At 36.5% G+C, this 25,899-nt stretch overlaps 1 protein-coding gene and 1 pseudogene across 1 annotated transcript; one reads left to right on the forward strand and one right to left on the reverse strand.

The window, feature by feature from the left end:
- Positions 1-246: 246 nt before the first annotated feature.
- On the reverse strand, positions 247-15,052 carry LOC130833943 (E3 ubiquitin-protein ligase RNF14-like; annotated as a pseudogene).
- A 5,531-nt stretch (positions 15,053-20,583) lies between these two features.
- Positions 20,584-25,224, forward strand: DEFB116 (defensin beta 116). Its single transcript, XM_057700787.1, has 2 exons — positions 20,584-20,650; positions 24,980-25,224. The coding sequence occupies exons 1-2, from the start codon at positions 20,584-20,586 to the stop codon at positions 25,222-25,224; spliced, it is 312 nt and encodes a 103-aa protein (XP_057556770.1).
- The last annotated feature ends 675 nt before the right edge of the window (positions 25,225-25,899 follow it).

Here is a 25,899-nt window from a genome sequence, read left to right on the forward strand (position 1 = left end):
GTAGTGACACCTGAAAATATAAACCTAGTTCTTTCATATCTTCTACATAGGAAGAGTGAATAAGTGGTATCTTAAATACCCTGAAAAGTTACTTTGTGTACTCAACAAAAAATTAGGGCAAATATTTTACTTCCACGTATTTTAAAAATTATTATATGTTTCAGGTATACAGCATTATAATTCGACATCTGTATACATGACTCCATTTCTACATCTTAAGCACTAGGAGCTAACTAGTCTTCAATCTCATCTTCCCAAACAGAGGGAGGCAGTGTCAGTGCCATGTTTACAAGGGTTTGCTCTAGAAAAAGAAGCCAATACAGCAGAAATATTGCATACATCCAGTACATGTCATCTTGTTACATCTCTCTAATTTCTATATGGGAGTCCCACAACAGGGCAGCTCTTTGAGTTCTTTTCTAGCCACACCTTAATTTCCATTTGTCTCCGTGCCTTCTGAATAACCCTTTTACCATACCTCTGTTCCCAAAGTCTTTTATTGGCCTTATCTGCTTGCAGGTACTCATTTCATAAGCCTGCAGTCACCTTTCATAGAAGGATCCCATGGTAGGTCAATTTGAACAAGGTACAGAAGGCGAAATTGCAACTGGAACAGATGGTCATGGCGCAGCTAGGCTTCTGCACCACAGGCAGCTGGCAGCATGGGCAGGGGCAATACATCACATTTGTCTCAGGCCCAAAGTGGACTGGTGGAGAAGGTGGTCATAATGGGCAAATAACTGCTTGCACTAGTCCTTTGATCTGGCCAGGAGTGGCTACCGAAGGGCACCTGAGTTCTGGCTAGTTGAAGCATTGAACTTGGCCATCTCCGGTATCTGGATTTCAAAGTAGTTCTTCAGACAAACTTTTCAGTACACATGCCTGAACTCCAAGAAGTATATGCATCACTACCCAGCTTCTCACAGAAACAGATAATTGCACAGGAACAATTTACTATTAAAGCATTTTATCTGCTGAGCTTGATCAAAGTCCAAGATTTCCTGAATCAGACTCAACAATGATTCCACATCCTTCCTGACTCTTTCATCCACAACTTCCTCTTGGTCTACATCAGATCTAGCAACTCCTCCAAAATCTAGCTCAGTGTTGAAAGACGCTTGAGCTTTCCTCCTCTGCACTTTTTTTCCTCCCTGAGAAGCCAGCTTGAGCTCAAAAGGAGACACAATATTCAAGTATGTATCCAGGCAAACAGGACCATGCTGCCATGGTATTCTTCCCACATGTTGTCTAAGTGTTTGCGGGAGAAGATAGTACCCACAAATACCTTGATATTTTGTAGAAAGTCTGAATAGATCCTGGTTTCTCTGCCCTGGACAGACTCTGCTTTTCTAAATTCACCTCTATCATAAATTCTCACCGAGGCCAGCAATTCATCCTCCTGAACTTCTTGGTCTTCTAACGACACTTGATTTTCTGAAGAGCCAAAGACAACACTGCTGGCTACATTTTAGTTCACTTGAAAGTTGTTCTTTTGAAAGGACAAAAACTCTTGAGACAGAGTAAGTGCTCATTAAATGTTAGCAATCATCATCATTATCCACGCAAAAACCCTGGGAAGTAAGAATTTACTCCTATTTACATGTTTTTGTAGAAAATTTAAAAAATCTACAAGTAAACTACTAGAATTAGAAGTTTTATTAACTTTTCTGCATACAAGGTCAATAGCAATCAGAAAATGAAGTTAGATCATACAATAGAAACAGGGAGTAGAATAATGGTTACCAGGGGTTGAGGGTGGGTAAGGGGAGTTTGGTTAAGGGTACAAACTTCCAGTTATGAGTTCTGGGGATCTAATACACAACATTGTGACTATAGTTAATATTATATACTTGAAAGTTGCTAACAGAGTAGATCTTAAATGTTCTCACCACAAAAAAGAAATGGTAATTATGTAATATGATGGAGGCATTAGCAAACACTACAGTGATAATCATTTTGCAATACATAAGTGTATCAAATCAACACATTGTACACATCAAATTTACACAATGTTATATGTTAACTATATTTCAATAAAGAAAAAAGTCATTAGGAATACTTAAGATATTTTCTCCTTTTTAAGAAAAATGATTTAAATAAATGCACAAACATAAAATTCTGCAAAAAGAAAAAAGGTAAAAACCACATATGCAAATGGAAGAAAAAAAATCAAATAACTTGGAATAAATTCAAAGAAAGGAAAGATTTCTATGTGGAAAACTAATAAAGAACATTATTGTGAGAAATTAAAGAGTTAAACAAATGGAGGACCATATTATTTACATGATGGCAATACTCTCCAAATTTATCTGTAGATTCAGTATTATCACAATCAAAACCCCATGTGTTTGTTTTCCATTATTAAATTTTTTAAGCTCTTTATTGGAGTGTAATTTTTTTATACTGTTGTGCCAGGTTCTGCTGTACAACAGAGTGAGTCAGCTATATTTATACATATATACCCATATCCCCTCCCTCCTGCGACTCCTTCCCACCCTCCCCATCCCCCCCCCAAAGTCATCACTAATCATCGATTTTTGTGGAAATTGGCAAGCTAACTCAAAGATTTATAAACATTAATGGGCAAAGAATAGTCAAGATAATCTTGAAGAACAAAGTTATAGGATTTAAATTCTTGAATTTTAATATTTATTATAAAACCATGGTAACTAGGAAAGTGTAATGCTGAGGCAAAAATAAATAAACAAAAAGAACAAAATAAAAGAGTCCAGAAATAGATCTAGTCATATATGTTTACTTGATTTGTGAGAAAAGTGACACAACAAAGTAAAGGAGAAAGGATACTATTTTCAATAACTGATGCTTTATCAGTTAGATATCCATATAGAAAAAAATAAATTTGGCCTCTCCTTCACACCATCCAGTAAAATTAATTTCATGTGGACTGTAGATCTTAATAAGAATGGTAAACAGTTAAGTTTCTGGAAGGAATGTAGGAGAATATGTTTATGACCTTAGCATATGTAAAAATTTCTTAAACTGAACACAGAATATACTAACTATAAAGGAAAAGAGATAAATAGGAGCTCATTAAACTAGGGACATTTGTTGAACAAAAGATGTCATTAAGATAGTGAAAAGAAAAGCCATAGAGTTGTGGAAGCTGTTTTTAAAACATATAATCCACAAAGATATTTTATCTAGACTATATAGAGAATTCTTACAAGTCATTAAGAAAAATCCAGACACACTATAAGAGGAAAAAAAAAAAAGCCAACGTCTTAAACAGACCTTTCACAAAATAGAATGCCAAATGATCAATGATTGTAAGAAAAGGCTCTCATCAACTGGTTATTAAGGAAATACAAATTAAAATCACAATGAGCTACCATTACACATGCACATGAGAATGGCTAAAGTTAATAAAAACTGACAATATCACATATTGGTGGGGATGTATTAAGGTGATGACAACTGGGAAATTATTTGACTGCAGGTACAAAAAGTCATCACATACGTATCCATGACCTATCAATTTCTCCAACAGAAATGGCTGCATATGTACATAAAAAGACATGAATACAATTATTCATAGTAGTACTATTCCTAATGATTCCACACTGGACAATATCCAATGCCTATTACCACATGAAACTCACAAACATAATGATGGCTGAGTTAGACACAAAAGCATACTTCAGTATAATTCCATTTATAAAAAGTTCAAAAGCAGGCAAAACCAATAGAATATCTTATCTACAATAGAATTAAATTCAGGAGCATGATTATCTTTGGTGTGGGGTGTGTGGATAGTGATAGATTAGGAACACAATCAGTGCTTCTAAGTGCAAATAAGCCATTTTGTATATGATGAGAGGGTGTGTTCTGACTTCGTTGATTTACACGCAGCTGTCCTACTTTCCCGACACCACTTGCTGAAGAGACTGTTTTTTCCCCATTGTATATTCTTGCCTCCTTTGTTGAAGATTAATTGGCTGTAGGTGTGTGGGTTTATTTCTGGGCTCTCTATTCTGTTCCTTTGGTCCATATGTCTGTTTTTGTACCAGTGCCATGCTGTTTTGATTACTGTAGCTTTGTAGTATTTTCTGAAGTCCGGGAGGGTTATGCCTCCTGCTTTGTTCTTTTTCTTCAGGATTGCTTTGGCAATTCTGGGTCTTTTATGATGTCATATGAATCTTAGGGTTATTTGTTCTAGTTCAGTGAAAAATGTAATGGGTAATTTGATAAGAATGGCCTTAAATCTGTAGATTACTTGGGGTAGATGGCCATTTTTAATAATATTAATTCTTCCAATCCAAGAGCATGGGATATCTTTCCATTTCTTTGAATAATCTTCAATTTCCTAAGGGCAAATAATATCTTACTTCTACACTTAAGTGGTGGTTACATGTGTGTTCACCTTGAATGACTCCTGTGCTGTCTACCTTTGATTTGTGCACTTTATTGGATGTAGTTTATATACTTCAATAAGACAGTTAATTGAAAAAGTTATGAGCAAATATGAATGAAATGTTAGGTACATAAAACAATTATATTAACATCACATGGTTTTAAGTCACAAAAACATGACAAAAAGATGTAATTTGAAAGAGGAATATATGGGTTAAATTGTTTTTAAGCTCTTACACTGTCCAAGAAGTGGTAAACTTACTAATTTATATTATACTTTAATAAATCAAAGATGTAAATTTTAAATCTTGGTGACATGACAAAGGAAATAATAAATGAATTTTTATTGACAATCTAATAGAGGAGTAAATGGAATAATAAAAATACTTAATCCAAAACATGGTTTACTTTTAGTAAATGTCAGCAGATATCCAATTTGCATCAATAGTTACATTGATCTGACTCTCACATCCCATTTTTTATAATTCCTTATCAGGTTTGCTTTGATGTTCCATTCCCCACAATGCTTTATCGTTATCTCCTATGGTTGACCCTGACAGTATAAGTAGCACATAAGATTAGTCATATCATTCAACATGTCCCAGGAAGTTTAAGTTCACTAGTAAAGTTAGATTAAGTTCAGTTTCCCACAATCATTTCCTCTTTTGATACTGTTTTATAGCAGCAGATTCTCCAAACAATTTGCATTCTAGTGTTGATTTCTCTTTGAGCTGTTATTAATATTCTATATATCCAACAAGCCCCAAAATTGGTTTCATGTGACTAGCTTTTTAAAATTAATTTTTAATTGGAGTACAGTTGATTTACAATGTTTTGTTAGTTTCTGCGGCACAGCAAAGTGAGTCAGTTACACATATACACATACCTATTGGATTCTATTCTTATTACATTCTATTCCCATATAGGTCATTGCAGAGTATTGAATAGAGTTCCCTGTGCTACACAGTAGGTTCTTATTCATTATCTATTTTATATACAGTAGTGTGTATGTCTTTTGAAAATATGTTAGTGATGTAAAGGCAGATTTTTGATTAGCCACACATAAGAATTCTCCTTTATCATATAACAGCTTTATAAATGGATGATTAGTGTTAGTAGCTTGTTTTTCTGAATGCTTTACAATTTGAGACTTATTCATCAGTTGTTCTATGTCAGTATAGGAGAAAACTATATTTTATTGGTTCAGTTTTAAGTAGTTTCAGTCTGTAAATATCAAATTTTGGCTTTCAATCTATGATATGATCAATCTTTTTACACCATCCTTTAATCTTTCCATATATAGTACCGTAGCCAATACCTAAATGTTCCCGTAAGTAGGTATAATTCAGTAGTTCAGTACTAGTAATTATATCCTGTAGTTGTTGAAAAGCTAGTTGTTTGGTTCTACGGGTGAGGGCTTAGCTACATTTTATTGCAATGGAATTTCATTTCAAGCTGTCAAATTCCAAATTCTTTCTCAGTTTCATTCTAATTTTGATCCTACTGCAAAATGCTGTATTAGATAATTAATCCATCCTGTTTGCTCCCAAATTACATAGTTCTGCAATTGTCTCAAGGTATTCAGTTGTTGGTATTTCTATATCATAAGAATTTGCAATTCTGGCCCTGGTTCTGATTATTCATAACACAGTACTTAATGTCTCTTTTAGTTTGGTCATTGTCCTTTTGACCCCCCTATAAAAAATATCCAAAATGGTAAAGTCTTCTGCATGCAAGTAAAAGTGACTCATTTTAGCAGTAGTAATATTAAAAGACATTCATTTAATTCTCCTATGGGCCTTAAATAGGGACTGAAGATTGCTAGGTTATAAATAGGATAAACAAATTTTTATGGGAAGATATACTTTAGACCTCTTGGAGAAACCAATTCTACCATTTGGGCTCAGATATTACATATATCCACTCTTTTTTTAGATTCTTTTCCCATATAAACCAGGCCTCAGTGGCTATGAAAGATGAGTAGCTGGAGTCCTGTGGAATATAATTTGAGTATAATCATATTCAGCTTGCTTAATTAACAATTCCTATTTAGTAATACAATAGGAGGTGATATTTAAGATTATATTATTTAATATTTGGGTAATATAGATTTCTGTTTGTGGAAAAGTTGGAATTTTCCACTTCCTTTTGATTTAAATAGCCCAATCAGTGTATCTGAAATGTTATAGACAAATAAAGGGATTTCTTGAGCTTTTACTTCATATTAAGGACAATTTTTAGTTGGTATAAAATTCTACGAGGTTGAGATGCTTATTTTTTATTTATTTATTTATTTATTTATTTATTTATTTAGGCTGCACCGAGTCGTAGTTGCAGCACGCGGGATCTTCATTGTGGCATATGGGCTCTTAGCTGCGGCATGCATGTGGGATCTAGTTCCCTAGCCAGGGATTAAACCCGGGCCTCCTGCATTGGGAGTGTGGAGTCTTACCCACTGGACAACCAGGGAAGTCCCTGAGATGCTTATTTTTAAGAGAAGGAGGAATAAAACTATAATCTCCATGTTTAACTGGTACAAAATAAAATATTAAAATGATAATAGTCAAGATAACTAAAAAGACAGTAACACCAGTCTGTCTCTTTTACCATAAGTCCATTAGAAACTCTTTTCCTTCATCTTGTATATTATCGTAAATTACTGTCTGGAGAATATAATCTTTGTATTTAATGGGAGTTACAACCCATTCAGTCATTGATGCTGTTCTCACTTGTGAAGTTTGTATTCCGTTGTGCTGCTTCTTCACTTTGACAGTGGTGTGAGTTATCAACAACATTTGGTAGGGTCCTCCCCAGCATAATCACAATCCAGCCTGCCATTAGAACACTTTAATGCAAGCTTTGGCTCTTGGTCTATATTGGTGACACCTTCTTGGGGGATTCTTCCATCATCTGGCCGCACGATGGCAGAATGAGCCTAGGGAAACAAGAAAACCCTTTACATATCTGATCAGGAGTGTTTTCCATCGTTATCAGGTAAGGGGCTAGACTTAACCTCTAAATTCATAAAGCTTCCAAGCATTAACTCAATGGGAGAAATACCATGCTTGCTAAAGGGAATTAATCTTAATTTTCATAGAACCAAGGTAAGGTTGATGGTCACCATAAGCAAGTTGTATAACTTAGCCAAAGAATTCTTTAGGGTAAAATTCATTCATTCTACTTGTTCAGAAAACTGGGGATGATAAGGTGTATGATAAGTATTGGTATTTGTAAAGTTTTATAGAACCTCGGATTTATCACAGAAACAAAATCCTCTATCAGATTCTAGATGTTTAGGAATTCCAAAGACTGGGATGATGTTGGATTGGCCAATATCTTATAGAAAAACCTGAAAGAACTTTTTGGCCAACCCAATGTAATTCAGTAGGGCTTTGATCACTATTTGAGGATCTGCTTTATCCAATGGGAACACTTCTGGCCATGAGACACCATGCATACCATTACTGAACAGTATTTCTTACTTTCTGATGGCAGAAGCTCTACAACGTTCATTTGCTATTAGGTCCTAGGTGATGTGAGCCTCAGTGTTCCCTGTAAAGAATTTTTCTAACATTCAGCTCATCTTTGTATTATTTACTAAATTATTTGATCCTTATATATGAGTGGTATGTTTCCAAGATTTTCATTATATTCATTTCACATAATGGTATTGCTGCTTAGATTACATGAAAAGCCATGGGATGCATACAATTGGGGTACAGAGAAATAATACCGTTGGGTAATCCTATATTCCTATGGTGCTCTTTTTAGCTCCCCTTGAATTCCAATTTTCCAATTTGGGAGGAGTTGCATAATTCTGAAACTGTGAATAGGAGTCCCTGGATAGAAGTAATGGGACTTCAATTTCCTCAGTCCAAACCTTAGATATTTTTGTGCAAATTCATTTCCTTTAGATATTTCATCTTGTTGTCTGGTATGAGTTCTACAATGAATTACATAAATCTGTATGGGAAATTTCAATGACTCTAATAAATCAGCAATTAATTCCCATGTGATATTTTAGTTCTCACCGATGTTAGAAAGTCTCTATTCTTCCAAATTTGGTCTTTAGTATGCAGGCCCCACAGATATATTTACTATCAGTATAGATATTCACTTTAAGACTGGTGGCTAATTTAAAAGCTCACATAATAGCCATGAGTGCTGCTGCTTGGTTGATTTTATGTTTGTGAGAATGTAAGCCTCTAAAACCTCCTGAGGACTGACTATTGCATAATTGCTTTTATATTTCCCTGTGTGTCTCTCATACAAGTTCCATTAGTGAACTATATTGTCAGCATTGGGAATAGAAATATCAGATGTAGCAGACTGAGGTTAAGTATCTTCTAGTACTGGGAGGCAGTTATGTTCATTGCTTGTTTAGGATCTGGCAACTGAATAGCTGGGTTCAAAAAGTTACACCCTAGTAATCAAAATAGTGTGGTATTGGCACAAAAACAGACATGTGGATCAATGGAACAGAATAGAGGGTCCAGAAACAAACCCACACATCTACAGTCAATTAACCCTTGATAAAGAAGGTAAGAATATACAATGGGAAAAAGTCTCTTCAGCAAGTGGTATTGGGAAAGTTAAACAGCCGCATGTAAATCAGTGAAGTTAGAACACTCCCTCACACCATACACAAAAATAAACTCATAATGGCTTAAAGACTTAAATATAAAACATGACACTATAAAACTCCTAGAAGAGAACAGAGACAAAACATTCTTTGACATAAATCATAGCATAGTTTTCCTAGGTCAGTCTCCCAGGACAAAAGAAATAAAAACAAAAATAAACAAATGGGACCTAATCAAACCAAAAGATTTTGCACAGCAAAGGAAACTATAAAGAAAATGAGAAAACAACCTATGGAATGGGAGAATACATTTGCAAATGATGCAACCAACATGGGCTTAATTTCCAAAATATACAAACAGCTCATCATATAGCTCAATACCAAGAAACAAAACAACCCAATCAAGAAATAGACAGAAGACCTAAATAGCCATTTCTCCAAAGAAGACATGAAAAGGATGCTCCAACATTGCTAATCATTAGAGAAATGCAAATCAAAACCCCAATGAGGTGTTACTTCACACCAGTCAGAATGGCTGTCATCAAAAAGTCTACAAACAATAAATGCTAAAGAGGGTGTGGAGAAAAGGAAGGGACTCCTACACTGTTAGTAGGAATGTAAATTGGTACAGCCACTATAGAGATGGAGATTCCTTAAAAAACTAAAAATGAAATTACCATATGATCCAGCAATCCTACTCTTGGGCATATATCTGGAGAAAACTCTAATTCAAAAAGATACATGCACCCCAATGTTCATAGCAGCACTATTTACAACAGCCAAAACATGGAAGCAACCTAAGTGTCCATCGACAGAGAACTGGATAAAGATGTGATATATATAGATGTGATATATATATATATAATGGAATACTACTCACCCATAAAAAAAGAATGAAATGATGCCATTTGCAGCTACATGGATTGTCCTAGAGATTATCATACTGAGTGAAGTAAGTCAGACACAGAAAGAGAAATATCAAATGATATCACTTATATGAGGAATCTAAAATCTAATATAAATAAACTTATCTACAAAACAGAAACAGAATCACAGACATAGAAAACAAACCTATGGTTACCAAAGGAGAAAGAGGGGTGGAAGGGATAAATTAGGAGTTTGGGATTAGCAGATACATACTACTATGTTTAAAGTAGATAAACAACAAAGTCCTACTATATAATACAGGGAACTATATTCAGTATCTTGTAATAAACTATAATAGAAAAGGATCTGAAAAAGATTCTATATTTATATCTATATATATCTTTTTCAAGAACTCGTACTGAGATATAATTGACACAATAAACTGTATAAATTTAAGTTGTACTATTGATTTTTTTTCTTATTAGTAATATATGTATGGCAATCCCAATCTCCCAATTCATCCCACCTCAACCACCCCCACCCCATCTTCCCCCCTTGGTGTCCACATGTTTGCTCTCTACATCTGTGTCTCTATTTCTGCCTTGCAAATCAGTTGATCTGTACCATTTTTCTGTATTCCGCATATATGCATTAATACATGTATATCTATCTATATCTGAATCACAATCACTTTGCTGTACACAAGAAACTAACATGATATTGTAAATCAACTATACTTCAATTTAAATAAAGGTCACATCTGAGTAGAATAACTTTAATATTAGACAAGTACTAAGTCTATCAGACACTAACTCCCCATTCTCCCCTTCTACCCTCCTCTCCGCCCCTAGCAACTATCATTCTACTTCTGTCTCTATGAGTTTGACTACTCTGGGTAGCTCATGTAAGTGGGAGCGTAGAACATTTGTCCTCTAGTGATCGGCTTATTTCACTTACCATAATATCTTCAAATTCATCCATGTTGTGGTAGTGTCAGAATTTCCTTCCTTTCTACTGCTGAATAATATTCCATTGTATGTACACACAACATTTTGTTTATCACACCTTTTGACTATTACCAATAATGCTGCTATGACTATGGGTATGTAAATATCTGTTTGAATCCTTGCTTTCATTTTTTGAGTGTATATCCAGAAGTGAAATTGCTGAATCATATGGTAATTGTATGTTTAATTTTTTTGAGGAGACATCATTTTACATTTCCATCAGCACTGCATGAAATTCCAACTTCATCATTGCCAACATTTGTTATTTTCTTTTAAAAAGTAAAACCATCTTTCTTTTAAGAGTTAAAAAAATTTTTTTTTTATAGTTTTAGCTCTTATACATAGGTACTTCAGCAATTTGGAGTTAACCTTTTTTTTAATAATGAGCTCCTTTATTTTATTATTATTATTTTAAAATTTATTTATTTTATTGGCTGTGTTGGGTCTTCTTGCTGTGCTCGGCTTTTCTTTAGTTGCGGTGAGCGGGGGCTACTCTTTGTTGTGGTGCACAGGCCTCATTGCCATGGCTTCTCTTTTTTTGTGGAGCACAGGCTCTAGGCGCGTGGGCTTCAGTAGCTGCAGCACATGGGCTCAATAGTTGTGGCTCATGGGCTCTAAAGCGCAGGCTCAGTAGTTGTGGCGCATGGGCTTAGTTGCTCCGCGGCATGTGGGATTTTCCTGGAGCAGGGATCGAACCCGTGTCCCCTGCATTGGCAGGCAGGTTCTCAAACACTGTGCCACGTAGGAAGCCCCCTGGAGTTAACTTTTGTATATAGTATAAGGTAGGTATCCAACTTGGTTTTTTTGTTTGTTGGTTTTGTTTTGTTTTGTTTTTTTGTTTTGTTTTCTTTGCTTGTGGATATCTAGTTTTCCCAGTGCTATTTATTGAAAATATTGTTCTTTACCCATTGAAAGGTCTTGACAACCTTGTCAAAAATCATTTGGGCATATATGTGAGGATATATACCTACACTCTCTATTCTATTCAATTGATCTATATGTCTGTCTTTATGCTATTACTACACTCCTTTGATTACCATAGCTTTATAGTAACTTCTAAAATCAGAAAATACGAGGCTTCTAACTTTGTTATTTTGGGTGTTCAGGGTCCCTTGAGATTCCATATGAATTTTAAGATGGATTTTTCTATTTTTGCAAAAAAATTGCCCGAATTTTGATAGAGATTGCATTGAATCTGTAGGTCATTTTGGATAGCATTGACACAGAAATATAAAGTATTTCAATCCATGAACACAGGATGTTTTTGCATTTATTTGTGTCTTCTTTTGTTCTTTAGACATGGTTTCCTTTTCCTGTTTGGACTTATTTAAAATAGTTTATTTAAAGTTGGTGTCTAGTAGGTCCACAGTATGGGCTTCCTCTGGAACACTTTCTGTAGATTGTTTTTTACCTCCTTTGTATGAGTCATGCTTTCTTGTTTCTTTGCATGCATGAATGTGTCAGAGCTTTTCAAAGCCCATCTAGACCTCTCATTTCCCAGCCTTTCTTCCCAAACCTTTTGGTAAATCTATTGTTTTCCTCAGCCATTATTTATCACCTCAGGCAGCTCTGACTAAAATATATGTCTGTAATTGTTTTTGACAAATGCCCCCAATAGGGTCTTTAAGCACTTGGTGAGTTCTGAGTCAAGTGAAATAAAGTCAAGTCTTTTGAGTCAGTATTCCAGGGAGCCACCAGACAGGTAAATAATGAGTTCTTTGTGAATGAGGTCTGTTCTGCTCTTTCCAGTAATGAGAATGCAGGCTATTACTTTCAAGGCTACCACTGAGTGTGGGTGTGAGAGATGATACTAGGGTAAGGTAAAATGCTAGAAAGCTCACTATTTTACCGAGAGTCAGGATTTTTCCTTGAATAAGTGCTCTTAGGCAGGTACAAGGCTTTGGTTAATTTCCAGAATTCCAACAAAGTTGATTCTGACAATTTGGCCAGTGTTTTCATTTGCTTTTACGAAGAGGTAAAATTTTGGTATTCCTTATTCTGCCATTTTTACTGATGTTATGGTATGTCTTTTACATATATGGTAATTATTGATATATTAGGGCTTAAGTATACCATTTTATCATTTGTTTTCTATTTACTCCCATTCTTTCTCTTTTTTAAACTTCCTGTGGGTTATTTGAACAATATTTAGGATTTCATTTTGCTTATAGCATTTTTAAAAAAATATTTATTTATTTGGTTGCGCCGGGTCTTAGTTGCAGCATGAGGGATCTAGTTCCCTGACCAAGGATGGAACCCAGCCCCTCTGCATTGGGAGTGCGGAGTCTTAACCACTGGACTACCTGGGAAGTCCTGCTTATAGTATTTTAAAAGTATATTGCTTTACATTATTTTCTTAGTGTTAGTCACATACATATGTAACGTATCACAAGCTACTGGCATGAACATTTTACCACTTCAAGCAAAGTGCAGTAATCTTACTTCCATTTAGGCTTCTTTAGCCTCCTCACTTGAAAAATATTAGTTACCTTAATTATTTTCTCTATGTATATTGAGCAGTATGTCATATGGCATTATAATTTTTGTTTCAACTATCAAATATGATTTAAGAAATTAATAAGAATTAGGATAATTATTATATTTACCTCTATTTTTACCCATTTCAATGTTCTCTTCTCCTTTCTTAAGTTTTAAGCCTTCTTTCATTTCCTTTTCATTTAGCCATTGTTTCAGGGCTGGTGTGCTAGCAACAGTCTCTTAGTTTCCATGAGAATGTCTTTATTTTGTCATTATTTCTGAAGAATATTTTTTTCAAGTTATAGAATCCATGGTTTACTTTTTTATTTTCTTTGAGTACTTGAAAAATGTTTTGTCATCTACTTCTGGGCTCCATAGTTTCAGATGCAAAATCGTCTTTCAAATTTGTGGTCTCTTATAAGTAGTAAATCATTTATCTCTAGCAGTTTTCTAGGCATCAATCTCTTTAGGTTTATCTTATTTGGGATTTTCTTAGCTTCTTGTATTTGTAGGTTTATGCTTTTTGCCAAATTTTGGAGTATTTCAGTCACTATTTCTTCACATACTGTACATTTTTGGTCTCATTCTCTCTCTCTCTTCTCCTCTGAAACAGATTATTTTGAATATTAGCTCTTTTGTTATTGTCTCACAGTTGTTTGGGACTCAGTTTTTTTCAATCTATTTTCTCTCTATTGTTTAGATTGGGTAAATTCTGTTGATCTTTCCTCAAGTTCACCAATTCTGGCATCTCCACTGTACTATTGAACCCCTCCAGTGAATTTTAAAATTTTCAGTTATTATATTTTTGTTTTCTAATTTCCATTCAGTCCCTTTCTTATAGCTTCTTTTTTTTGCTGAACTTTTCTACTTTTAATTTGTTTCAAATAATTTTTAATTGCTTCTTGAAGCACTTTATGATGCTTCAAAATTCTTGTCAGAAAATCCCAACTTCTGATTAACCTTGGTATTGCTGTCCATCCATTCCGCTCTCTGCCCCCACCTCCACCAATTTATGTTGTTATTTTCCTGTTTCTTGGCTTGATGAATAATTTTTTATTGTGTTCTGGACATTTTGGATATCACATATTATAATACATATGAAACTTTGAGTCCAACTTAACTTACTTTTCCTCCTCCTCCTCCTCCTCCTTCTTTAGCAGGCAATCCTCTGCTGAGGTGTAGCTTGAGGACTGGCAACTTGTGTGAATTTAACCTCCCCTTTGAGTTGTGCTGACACTACCCTGGCAAAGATGAACACCAAGGTGGGGGCAAAGTGAAGTGCTTACTAGCTCTAACTCACACCATATAATTTAGTCTCTGTTGGTGGTGGGTGGAGTTGGAGGCTCAGCTCCACCTAGTCTCTGTTGACACTATTCTGCAAGGGAATCTCAAGGGAATCAAAGCACCTCCTGTATATGCAGGTCAAGAGATGGAAGATTAGCTCCCCATATGGCCCCACCAGGGCCACCTTGTAAGGAAGTCTGAGCACAGCTCCATAGGATGGGAGTAAAAACCATGCTGAAACCATGGGGAGGAAGTGAAAACATGCTGAAAATATAGTGAAACGGGGAGTGAAGTTTTTCCACTGGTGTTAGGCTGGAGAAGGGTGGGTATTGCCAAAATGGTTTTCCGTTGTTAGGTTACCCTTTCCCTGGTCTCTGCCAGGTACACGCTTTCCTTGGAGATTTTTTGGGTTTATGGCTGTAGGAGGCTCTGGGTCGGAAAATTCTGTAGCACCCTGGAGCATTGCAGTCTGGAATGCACTTGGATAAAAAAAACACTTTAAAACAGTCTGTGCCTTCACAGGAATTCCTTAACGGTCCAGCGGTTAGGCCCGTCACTTTTGTTGCCTTTATAAGTGGAAATTTATGTCACCTTCACAAAGCAAAATTGATGCCCCGCTATTAGGAAGAAAGGCGAGGGCAGAGAGCTCTTCAGTACCTGCTATTTCTCAGTTGCCTCCAAAAATAGTCTTAATGCTGAAGGGCATATTTTGATCCCCTTCAATGTGGACTATGGATTCCATTTTTTGCAGCTTTTAGTTTATTACTTCTTGCAATTATTCGTGTTTGTTTCTCTGCTATTAGGTGACCTACTCCTTAAGAAAAAGACTTGTCTTATTCACCTGCACACCCTCAGGATGGAGTAGATTTTAGGGGAAACTGTTGTCCCTCTCCAATCAGCCCGTAATTGCTATCAGCATGCAACCAAATACCCAACTTGCTAGAATTATTTTACAACCAGAGTAACAAGGTTTATGACTTCTGTGTGTGTGTGTGTGTGTGTGTGTGTGTGTGTGTGTGTGTTTAATTTATTGGGGTATAGTTGCTTCACAATGTTGTGCTAGTTTCTGCTGTACAGCGAAGTGAATCAGCCATATGTATACACGTATCCCCTCCCTTCTGGATTTCCCTCCCATCTAGGTCACCACAGAACATTAAGTAGAGTTCCCCGCACTATACAGCAGACTCTCACTAGGTATCTTTCCATACATAGCAGTGTGCACATGTCAATCTCAGTTTCCCAATTCATCCCATCCCCTTTTCTCTCCTTGGTGTCCATATGTTTGTTCTCTACATCTGTGTCTCTATTTCTGCTTTATAAATATGTTCATCTGTACCATTTTTTTAGATCCCACATATATATGTTAATATACTACATTTATTTTTCTCTTTCTGACTTACTTCACTCTGTATGAGAGTCTCTAGGTCCATCTACATCTCTACAAATGTTCCAATTTTGTTCCTTTTAATGGCTGAGTAATATTTCATTGTGTATATGTACCACATCTTCTTTATCCATTCATCTGTCAATGGATGTTTAGATTGCTTCCATGTTCTGGCTATTGTGAATAGTGCTGTAATAAACATGGGAGTGCATGTTTCTTTTTGAATTATGGTTTTCTCAGGGTAAATGCTCAGTAGTGGGATTTCTGGGTCATATGGTAGTTTTATTTTTAGTCTTTTAAGGCACCTCCATACTGTTCTCCATACTGGCTGCATCAATTTACATTCCCACCAACAGTGCAAGACGGTTTCCTTTTTTCCATACGCTCTCCAGCATTTATTGTTTGTATATGTTTTGAGTATGGCCATTCTGAACAGTGTGAGGTGATACCTCACTGTAGTTTTAGGGTGCATTTCTCTAATAATTAGTGATGTTGAGCATATTTTTATGTGTCTCTTGGCCATCTATCTGTATGTCTTCCTTGGAGAAATGTTTATTTACATCTTCCACCCATTTTTTGATTGTGTTTTTTTTTTTTTGATATTGAGCTGTACAATCTGTATATTTTGGAGATTAATCCCTTGTAAGTTGCTTCATTTGCAAATATTTTCTTTCTATTCTGAGGGCTGTCTTTTCATCTTGTTTATGGTTTCCTTTGCTGTGCAAAAGCTTTTAAGTTTCATTAGGTCCCATTTGTTTATTTTTGTTTCTATTTTCATTACTCTAGGAAGTGGGCTAAAAAAAGATCTTGCTGTGATTTATGTTAAAGAGTGTTCTTCCTATGTTTTCCTCTAAGAGTCTTATAGTGTCCAGCCTTACATTTAGGTCTTTAATACATTTTGAGTTTATTTTTGTGTATGGTGTTAGGGAGTGGTCTGATTTCATGTTTTTACATGTAGTGGTCCAGTTTTCCCAGCACCACTTACTGAAGAGGCTGCCTTTTCTCCATTGTATATTCTTGCCTCCTTTGTCATAGATTAGGTGACCATAGTTTATCTCTGGGCTTTCTATCCTGTTTCATTGATCTATATTTCTGTTTTTGTGCCAGTACCATACTCTCTTGATTACTGTAGCTTTGTAGTATAGACTGAAGTCTGGGAGACTGATTCCTCCAGCTCCATTTTTGTCTCTCAAGGTTGCTTTGGCTGTTCAGGGTCTTTTGTGTTTCCATACAAATTGTAAAATATTTTGTTCTAATTCTGTGAAGAATGCCATAGGTAATTTGATAGGGTTTGCACTGAATCTGTAGATTGCTTTGGGTAGTATAGTCATTTTCACAATATTGATTCTTCCAATCCAAGAACATGGTATATCACTCCATCTGTTTGTGTCATCTTTTATTTCTTTCATCAGTATCTTATAGTTTTCTGCGTATAGGTCTTTTACCTCCTTAGCTGGGTTTATTCCTAGCTATTTTATTCTTTTTGTTGCGATGGTAAATGGAGTGTTTCCTTAATTTCTCTTTCTGATTTTTCATCGTTAGTGTATAGAATGCAAGAGATTTCTGTGTGTTAATTTTGTATCCTGCAACTTTACCAAATTCATTATTTAGCTTAAGTAGTTTTCTGGTGGCATCTTGAGGATTTTCTATGCATAGTATCATGTCATCTGCAAACAGTACATGCAGAAGAAGTTTTATTTCTTCTTTTCCAATTTGGATTCCTTTTATTTTTTTTTCTTCTCTGAATGCCATGGCTAAAACTTCCAACCCTATGTTGAATAATAGTGGTGAGAGTGGACATCTTGTCTTGTTCCTGATCTCAGGGAAAATGTTTTTGGTTTTTCATCATTGAGACTGGTGAATGGTTCCACAAGATACTTGCACACTGAATGCTCAGAACTTAAAAATCTTCCAGTTGTTTTTGATCTTATGTAGTTGGAAATTTTCTTGTACTGGAGTTTTTTCTTTCCCTGGTAGTTGTTCTTTGCCAGGCCCCATGGAGTTCTGCTTCATGTGTAAGTCACTTAATATTTAGCTGAAAATTCAAGGGGATCTCAGTGCTGATTTGGGGGTTTTCTTCTCTGTCTTTTTGCTGTCTCTTCACAAATTCCAGACATCTCAGTAAACCTGAACTCTGATCTTTAGCTCTTCAGTTGACTGAGACATTCATGTCTGTTTGAGCTCCCCTTCCTCACAACACAGTTTATAAAGTGTATCTAGGCAGAAATCTGGGTCAATCATAGGGCTCATCTTTTATGTTTCTCTTATTTTAGAAATCATAGTCCTGCTCTGCCTTCGTGTAAACACATTCACATTTTCTTCATTCATTCATCTATTGATGGATGCTTAAGTTGTTTCTGTCTGGCTATTGTAAGTAATGATGCTGTTAACATGGAGGTGCAACTATCTCTTTGAGGTAGTGATTTCATTTCCTTTAAATGTATACCCAGAAGTGGAATTGCTGGATCGTATGGCAGTTCTATTTTTTTTAAAAGAACTTTTATTGAGATACAGTTAACATACAAAAAACTGCATATATTTAAAGTGTAAAATTTGGTATTTTTTTTCTTATTAGTAATGTATATATGGCAATCCCAATCTCCCAATTCATTCCCCCCAACCTTCCCTGCTTTCCCCACTTGGTGTCTATATGTTTGTTCTCTACATCTGTGTCTCTATTTCTGCCTTGCAAACTGGTTGATTTGTACCGTTTTTCTATATTCTGCATATATGTGTTAACATACAACATTTGTTTTTCTCTTTCTGACTCACTTCACTCTGTGTGACAATCTCTAGGTCCATCCATGTCTCTACAAATGTCCCAGTTTCATTCCTTTTTTACAGCTGAGTAATATTCCATTGTATATATGTACCACATCTTTTTTATCCATTCATCTATTGACGGACATTTAGGTTGCTTCCATGACCTGGCTAGTGTAAATAGTGCTGCAATGAACATTGGAGTGCATGTGTCTATTTTTAATTTTTAAGGAAACCCCCATATTGTTTTTCATAGTATCTGAAGCAATTTATATTCTTACTAACAGTGAACAAGTGTTCCCTTTTCTCCATATCCTGGTCAGCACTTGTTATCTCTTTTCTTTTTAATAATAGCCATTCTAACAGGTGAGAGATGATATCTTATTGTGATTTTAATTTGCATTTTCCTGATGATTAGTGACTTTTATCTTCATGTACCTGGTGACCAATTTGAAAATTTTATTTGGGAAAATGTCTATTCAGATCTTTGTCCATTTAAAAAAATTGAATTTTTGTTTTATTATTGAATTCCTTATATATTTTGCATATTAACACCTTTTTATATATGTGGTTTGCAAATATTTTCTCACATTTCACAGGCTGCTTTTTCATTTCTGCTCTGCCTTTAATTCAGCGTCTGAAGCAGTTATTTTTTCTCTATTTTATCCAGTGTTATAGTTGCCTACAGTGGGAGGACTAGTACAATTCCATTTACTTTTGGGAGAGCTAGTCCAGTTTCATTTGTCTTGTATGGCAAATTGTGGAAATCCTATCCTAGACTTTTCATTGAGCATTTTCCCTCATTTCTAGACTTCCATTCAAAAGACTAGACTTTACCCATTCATCTTCCACATGATTCACTGGAGTGAAAAAAAAAAAAAGTCGAGCTGGCCTCCTTTAAAATAAAAATCCTTTCATTCACATTTCTCAAGGGATGAGCACTGAATTCCTCAGACTAAATTTATTGTCGTAAACAGTGATCAGTTTCTGATTTTTAACAACTTGAATATGTTTTTGCTTTAATTCTCATTTTCTGACAGAATCAGAAATTCCAAAGGCAGATATTGTTTCTAGACTCTATGCCACATTAGATGTGTGATCTCAGAATGTTACAACATCCCTTCAAATTTTCTTGTCCTTATCTGTGAAGTGGAAAATATTATCTAACTTCATAGTGTTGTAGTAAGTGTTCATAGCTGTACCATGGTATTTAGTACAGAAACTGACACATGGTAGATTCATGGTAAATAAGAATTACCTTTATTTTGGCCTCATGTCCTTCCTCCCTTCCTCCATTTACTTCCCCTTCAATTTTTCTTCCCCATCTTCTCTTTCTTCCTTTACCTTCCTTCTTCCCTCCATCCCTCCCTCCTTCACTTCTTTCTTTCTCCTTTGTCTATGATGCCTAGTATAGGATTGTTTATACAGTAAGTATAACTGATACAGGGGGACATTTTACTGTTAGAAGGATAAAGACAAATGTTTAAAAAGGGATTCTTTATTTCTTATAATGATATGTTAGTTTTCTCATTATTTGCTTGTTTGATGGACTCATTCATTCATTTAAATTTGTCTCACACAAAATACCAGCTGGCTCTCATTTGCCTTTGGGAAGGAAATCCAACTTTGACATGAGTGCTGTTGAAATCTTCCACACTTTCACGGAGTGCCCAGCTTAGATACGTGTTACGTGTTATCCTTCTGCCTGGCTGACCCCAGGTATGTCTCATCCCTTTTAGTTCACTGAACACAACTCTGGCCCATTTCCAAAACTAATAATGGGAGGGCATTACCCTGCTGCAATGATACTATTCAGTCCCCTGCAACACAGCCCTCCATTCTCTCTGGACATGTCAGTCATGAAGCCTTGTTTAATGACCATTTCCATCCTTCTGATCCTGGTTCATAAGACTCCAGGTAACTCAGAACTCTCTTAAAGGTTCTGGGGTCTTGCTTGTACTATTGGTATCTTGGTAACCTCTGAGATGACTCCTATTCACATATAGTAGGCACTACCTGAAGCCTTTTCTGGTCTCAGGCTTTGAACGTTATTCCCAAGGTCCATCTTATGTCAAGATCTCCCTAGTTTTGCTCTGCCAAGACAAATTTAAAAGATTGTTGTTCTTGTTGTTCCTAGGATAGTGGAGTATCGAACAAAGCATGAAGCATTTTAGATAATGCTGTAATTGGGATGGAAGCTTGATTCGTGGATTAGATGTGAGAGATTAGATCCAAGTTGGGGAGCTATAGGAGGAATCAATGGTAGTTTAGAGTTTGGAGAGTGAGTTGTGGTGGGGATGGTATGTGACCTTAGAGACAGAGGAATATTGAGAAAATGAGTTGGGATCAGAAGGGGGTGAGCAACTCTATTTATATAATTGCACTGGGCTAATATTTTGTTGTAGTCTGGAGAGGGAATGGTATTTTGTTGTTGTTGAACTGAGTTGGAGTGGAGTTGGGTAGAACTGGGAGTTAGGGTAGAGTAAATTTTGTAGTTGGGCTATATTTTGGATTGATTCTGTGAATTGGGAGTTGAGTGGGTTGGCTAGTGTTATGTTTAAGTTTTATAATTGAGCCTTAGGTGGTTATCAGAAGAGAGGTCTGGGAGTTGTGGATAGGTGTTTGGTTCACATAGGTGTATTATTCAAGCAGGGCATATGTGGGGCTTATTTGGAAAGCAGTTGGCTTATCCTGAATTTGGGGATGAATAAACTTGAGTAATACAGTCAAATTCATCACAGCAGAGTTGTATCTGTTGAAATGGGGAGAGCAGATGTTGGATGGAAAATATGCAGTAATATTTTCAGATTCTTAAAGAGTTTTTTGATTGTGATTTTCAGGGGCACTGAAGAGCAATAAATATAACTGTAGGCAGTGAGAATAAATGAAATCAGGAGGCTGGAATGTCCTCAAGGCTCTCCCATAAGACTTTGGAATATACAGAGAGACATAGAAGTAGTCTCAATCCAACCCTATAGAATACCAAGTTTGTTTCTCTTTTCTCGGATTAAGTTCAAAGTCACTAAGTTAAGCATGTTCTCCTCTTCCTCTCTTCCTCTTTCTTCTCCTTCTTCTTTTTCTTTCTCCCCTCCCTTTCCCTTCCTCATATTTTCCCTACTTCACGTTCACCTGCCCCTTATTCTCACTCTGTTTCATCCTATTTACTTGAAATACACTTTTTCTCATGTTCAGTAAAGCTCAATTCCCATGTTAGAATAATAGAAACCACAGGTGGGTTTGCAAAAAACAACAACAAAAAAGGAAGACAGGACTCTATGCTTCAAAAGTTGTACATAGTGTCGTTTCCTTAATAACTGTTTAATACTTTCACCTGGCAGAATTTATGGGCAGGAACAGTTCTGCCCAAACTTTTCTGGAATAATCAAAGTCATGTTTTCCTTTCATCAGCCCAAACATATACATATGAAATTAAACTTTTTGAAAGCCAAGACTCTGTCTTTTAAAATTTTTCATTATTGGCATTTAGCTGAGTGATTTAATAGAGTAGATTTCAATAAATGTTTATTGAGTGAATGAACATATAAATGACTTATACCTAATAAATATATATGAGTGGGAAAAGCATTAGAAGGTAGATGGAGGAGGATCACCTTTGGGATGCACATGTGGCAGAGAAATCATGTATCACATTGATTTTGATTCTGGATGGAGCTCTTAGGAAAAGTCAAGAACATATGTGGCTTTTTTGATTTATGATATTTTAGTTTGCTCTTAAAACAATTCCAATGTAGGGAATGAGCTGGGCAGTGTCTATGAGTGTGAATGTGGGAAGGTCAGGCATGGTTGTGGGCCTCACTTGAGGAAGAGCCATGAGTATTTTCTGGGAAACTCTTGCAAAGCACACTTGTTCTTGCCTCTCCCTAGACCAATCAAACCAAAATCTCTAGATATTTGATGTCAATATACTTAAAAACTTCCCAGGTTATTACAAAGTATAATGACACATCTTATTAACCTCCTTCTTCACAAACACAGTTGAGACTTTCTGATCTGGTGCAAACTCTCCCATTCCCATTTCTCTCATGGGAAGACTAGGTCCAGAGATCCAAAAGTCAGGAGCAATGCTGGGATTCAAGACCAGGTCTCTCTGACTTCAATTTGAAGATGGAAGGATCATCAAAGGTGACATTAACTTCATGTGAATATTGCAATTTATGACACAGGGTAATACAGAATCAGAACACCTGCAGGAGTGAGAAACTATAAATGTCTATGATAAAAGCTTTGTTTGTTTAGCCACTGTTAGCATAATTCTGCTGGGGCTGCCTTGACCTGATTTCCATGTGGAAAGGAAACGTCAGCTTGCCTGGTCCTCATTCTTGATATCTATGGTCCTATCCACCCTCTGGTAGCTACAAAGAGGAGATCTTGGGTGTCCTGGCTTCCATCCAGTGTGTTTGGGAGAAAAGGGAAGTCCTCCAGTTCAGGTGTTAGACAAAAAAGTGTAGATGTAATTGGAGAGCCCCCTGCTGCAGCTCCCTTCCTTCTATAAGTAGGATGGTATCAAAAGAGAGATAAATTTCATGATGAAGGTGAAGATTACTTTAGGAAGCATAGTTGTACCATGATGCTGGAGCATGGATGAAGGCGTGCCATTTTTGACCTCCTTCTTCTGGTTAATCAGAAAGCTGGCTGATGTAACAGCAACTTAGTGCCTTCTCTGGATTGGAGTGCCAATTCCTGGGGCAGTTTATATATACACCAACACCCAAATGCTATGGGATGTCTGCCACTGAGGAATTTTTTTTCTTTTTTCATTCCCCTCCCATTCTCTGACTTCACCTAAACTTGGAAATTCTTACTTTCTCTTGTCAAAAAACTAATAAAGTGTTTTTTTCCATGTAGGAAATAATACCAAACTTGCTTTTTCCAATTTTTATTAATGTGGGTGGGCATTGGAGACCTCTGCATGCATAACACTGAATACATGGCCTGGCACAGAGTGAGTGCTAATAAATTGATGTGGAATAAGGGGATGGGTGGATAGTTGAAAAGGTCCTTGAATGCTAAGCCATGGATTTTGAACTATCTGTTGAAAGCTGTAGAAGTCCTTAAGCCTGCAGACATCATACAGGAAGATGCCACCCTCTCCTAGAAATCCTATTATATAGAGAGGCAATGTGACACAGAGAAGAAAGAGCATGGTCTGTACCAGAAACTGAAGTATAAGCTATGGGAATGTGGACAGAACAAGGTCTCTCTTTGAGTCTTAGTGTCTTCATCCAAAGAATGAAGATAACAAAAGTCTTTTATGAGGGTTCAGTGAAATATCATTTGCAAAATGCTTCATATATAGTAAATGCTGGACATATGATAGTGATTGTTCCTTTGTCTTTAGAAGATCCAATAGGTAACTAATACTATTGATGACTTCTATTTATAGAATGCTGACAAAGCATCAAGAACGTTGTCACTGGGGTATTTTCAGGTGAAGAGCCTGTATACACATGCACATATCGCAATGGCTGGTACATAGCTACAAATATTCACAAATAGGCTTTAGCCATGTGTGGAAAGTATGTGGTAGAGGTTTGTACACTGAACACATGTGTATATGCTCAATTTATGTGTGAATGTGGATGTGAGGGGAAAATGAATTGTGCTTGTGTGCCTGTGTGTGTGCCAGTGTGCTGCCCACATACGTACAGTATCTGTTTCAATGGGACCAAAGTACAAAGAGAGGCATGTATGGTACATATTTGCTCAAATGTTTCAGACTACAAAGGCGTGCAGCTGTTCAAATAAGTGTTCTTTGCCTCAGAGTAGATCCCGGTTATCTCTGATGGGAACTGTGTGTGAGGAGCATACATCTGTACAGGCAATTGAGAAGACGTCCAATATGTGCTCACAGCGGCAGCCCTTGAAGCCCTGGGCCCTCAGGAAAAGACTTTCATATCAACCACACTGCCTAATGTTTAATTACTTCTTATTATGTGCCAGATACTTTTCTGAGCATCCTATATATGCTAATTTATTCATCGCAAAATTGTTAAGAAGTTGGCTCTATTATTATGCCCATTGTGAAGATGCAACAGTGGGCCAGAGAACTGAGGTAACTTGCTTAGGGATGAAAAGCTATAAATGACAGAGTCCAGATTTGAACTGAGGTGGTTTTGACTCCAGATCCTGTGCTTTTAATATTTTTAGGGCTTGAGTTTAAATCATGCCTCCCCACTCCTATTGCCACTGCAGCATAGAAATTAAATATGGCTCTGTTTTCCCCAGGTGGCCTGTTCAGATCCTCCTATGACAAAAGCCAAGAAAAGCCTTGGAATCCATGCCAGCTTCACCAAGGGGCATGCCGAAACGCCTGCAGAAAACATGAAATTCAATACTTAACCTGTCTAAATGATGAAAAGTGCTGCCTGAAATTTTTTGTGCAAATGGCCAGTTCTAACAACATGAAGGAGGATTATAACTCCGACTCCAACCTGTCAGTTACAAACCCTTCAAACTATCCTCAAATTTGAATATCACCAACCTTACCCCCTCCTGGGGTAATTCTTCTCCCATCCGGAACACTGTTCCCATAAAAATGCATTCCTTCTCATGTGTGTGTCTTTCATCTGTGAGCAAATGTTATTGGACAGGGGATGGTTAGGCTGGGAGCTGGGGAGACAAGGAGTATAGGAAAGGGCACTGACCCCAAAAGCAAATAGGATGCTAGGGTAGCTCAGTAATGTTGAAGAAAAGGAGGAGATCACATTTCTGCTCTGCTTTAGTACCACAAAGTGGGTTGTGATTTGTTCTGGGGGCCACAGAGGAAAAGTGAAAACTGGATTGAGTCTGGACGACGCAGTGAATATATAGGGGAGATCATTAAGTCCCCTGAGTAAACATTGTAGGAACTATCTCGATATGTCTGGTATGATACGATATCTTTAGGAAGAACCAGAATCAGACAGATGGATGGCTAGAATTGAGTGTAGGAATCTGTTGAACAAATTAGGACAAAATTTTCTAAGTCTAAGTGGTGTAGCTGTTGGAAAGTGGAATAAGCAAGCTTGTCCTGGGCACTTTTCCAGTTTTGAAGCTGGAGGGAAATTTCTGGATGTGGGGCAGAGATGATGGTGGTTATAGTGTTAGAGAGGAATTTGGGATGAACATTTTATTTGATGACCTTTAAGATCCTTTCATTCTTGAGA

This window comes from Hippopotamus amphibius, chromosome 12 (genome assembly GCF_030028045.1).
Source record: "Hippopotamus amphibius kiboko isolate mHipAmp2 chromosome 12, mHipAmp2.hap2, whole genome shotgun sequence".
NCBI lineage: Eukaryota > Metazoa > Chordata > Mammalia > Artiodactyla > Hippopotamidae > Hippopotamus > Hippopotamus amphibius.

Bases quoted from the DNA above. Each gene is read 5' to 3' on its own strand.
- DEFB116 (XM_057700787.1), top strand. From the start codon at position 20,584: ATGTCAGTCATGAAGCCTTGTTTAATGACCATTTCCATCCTTCTGATC. The intron at 20,651-24,979 runs GTAACTCAGAAC...TGTTTTCCCCAG, and splicing joins CCTGGTTCATAAGACTCCAG to GTGGCCTGTTCAGATCCTCC.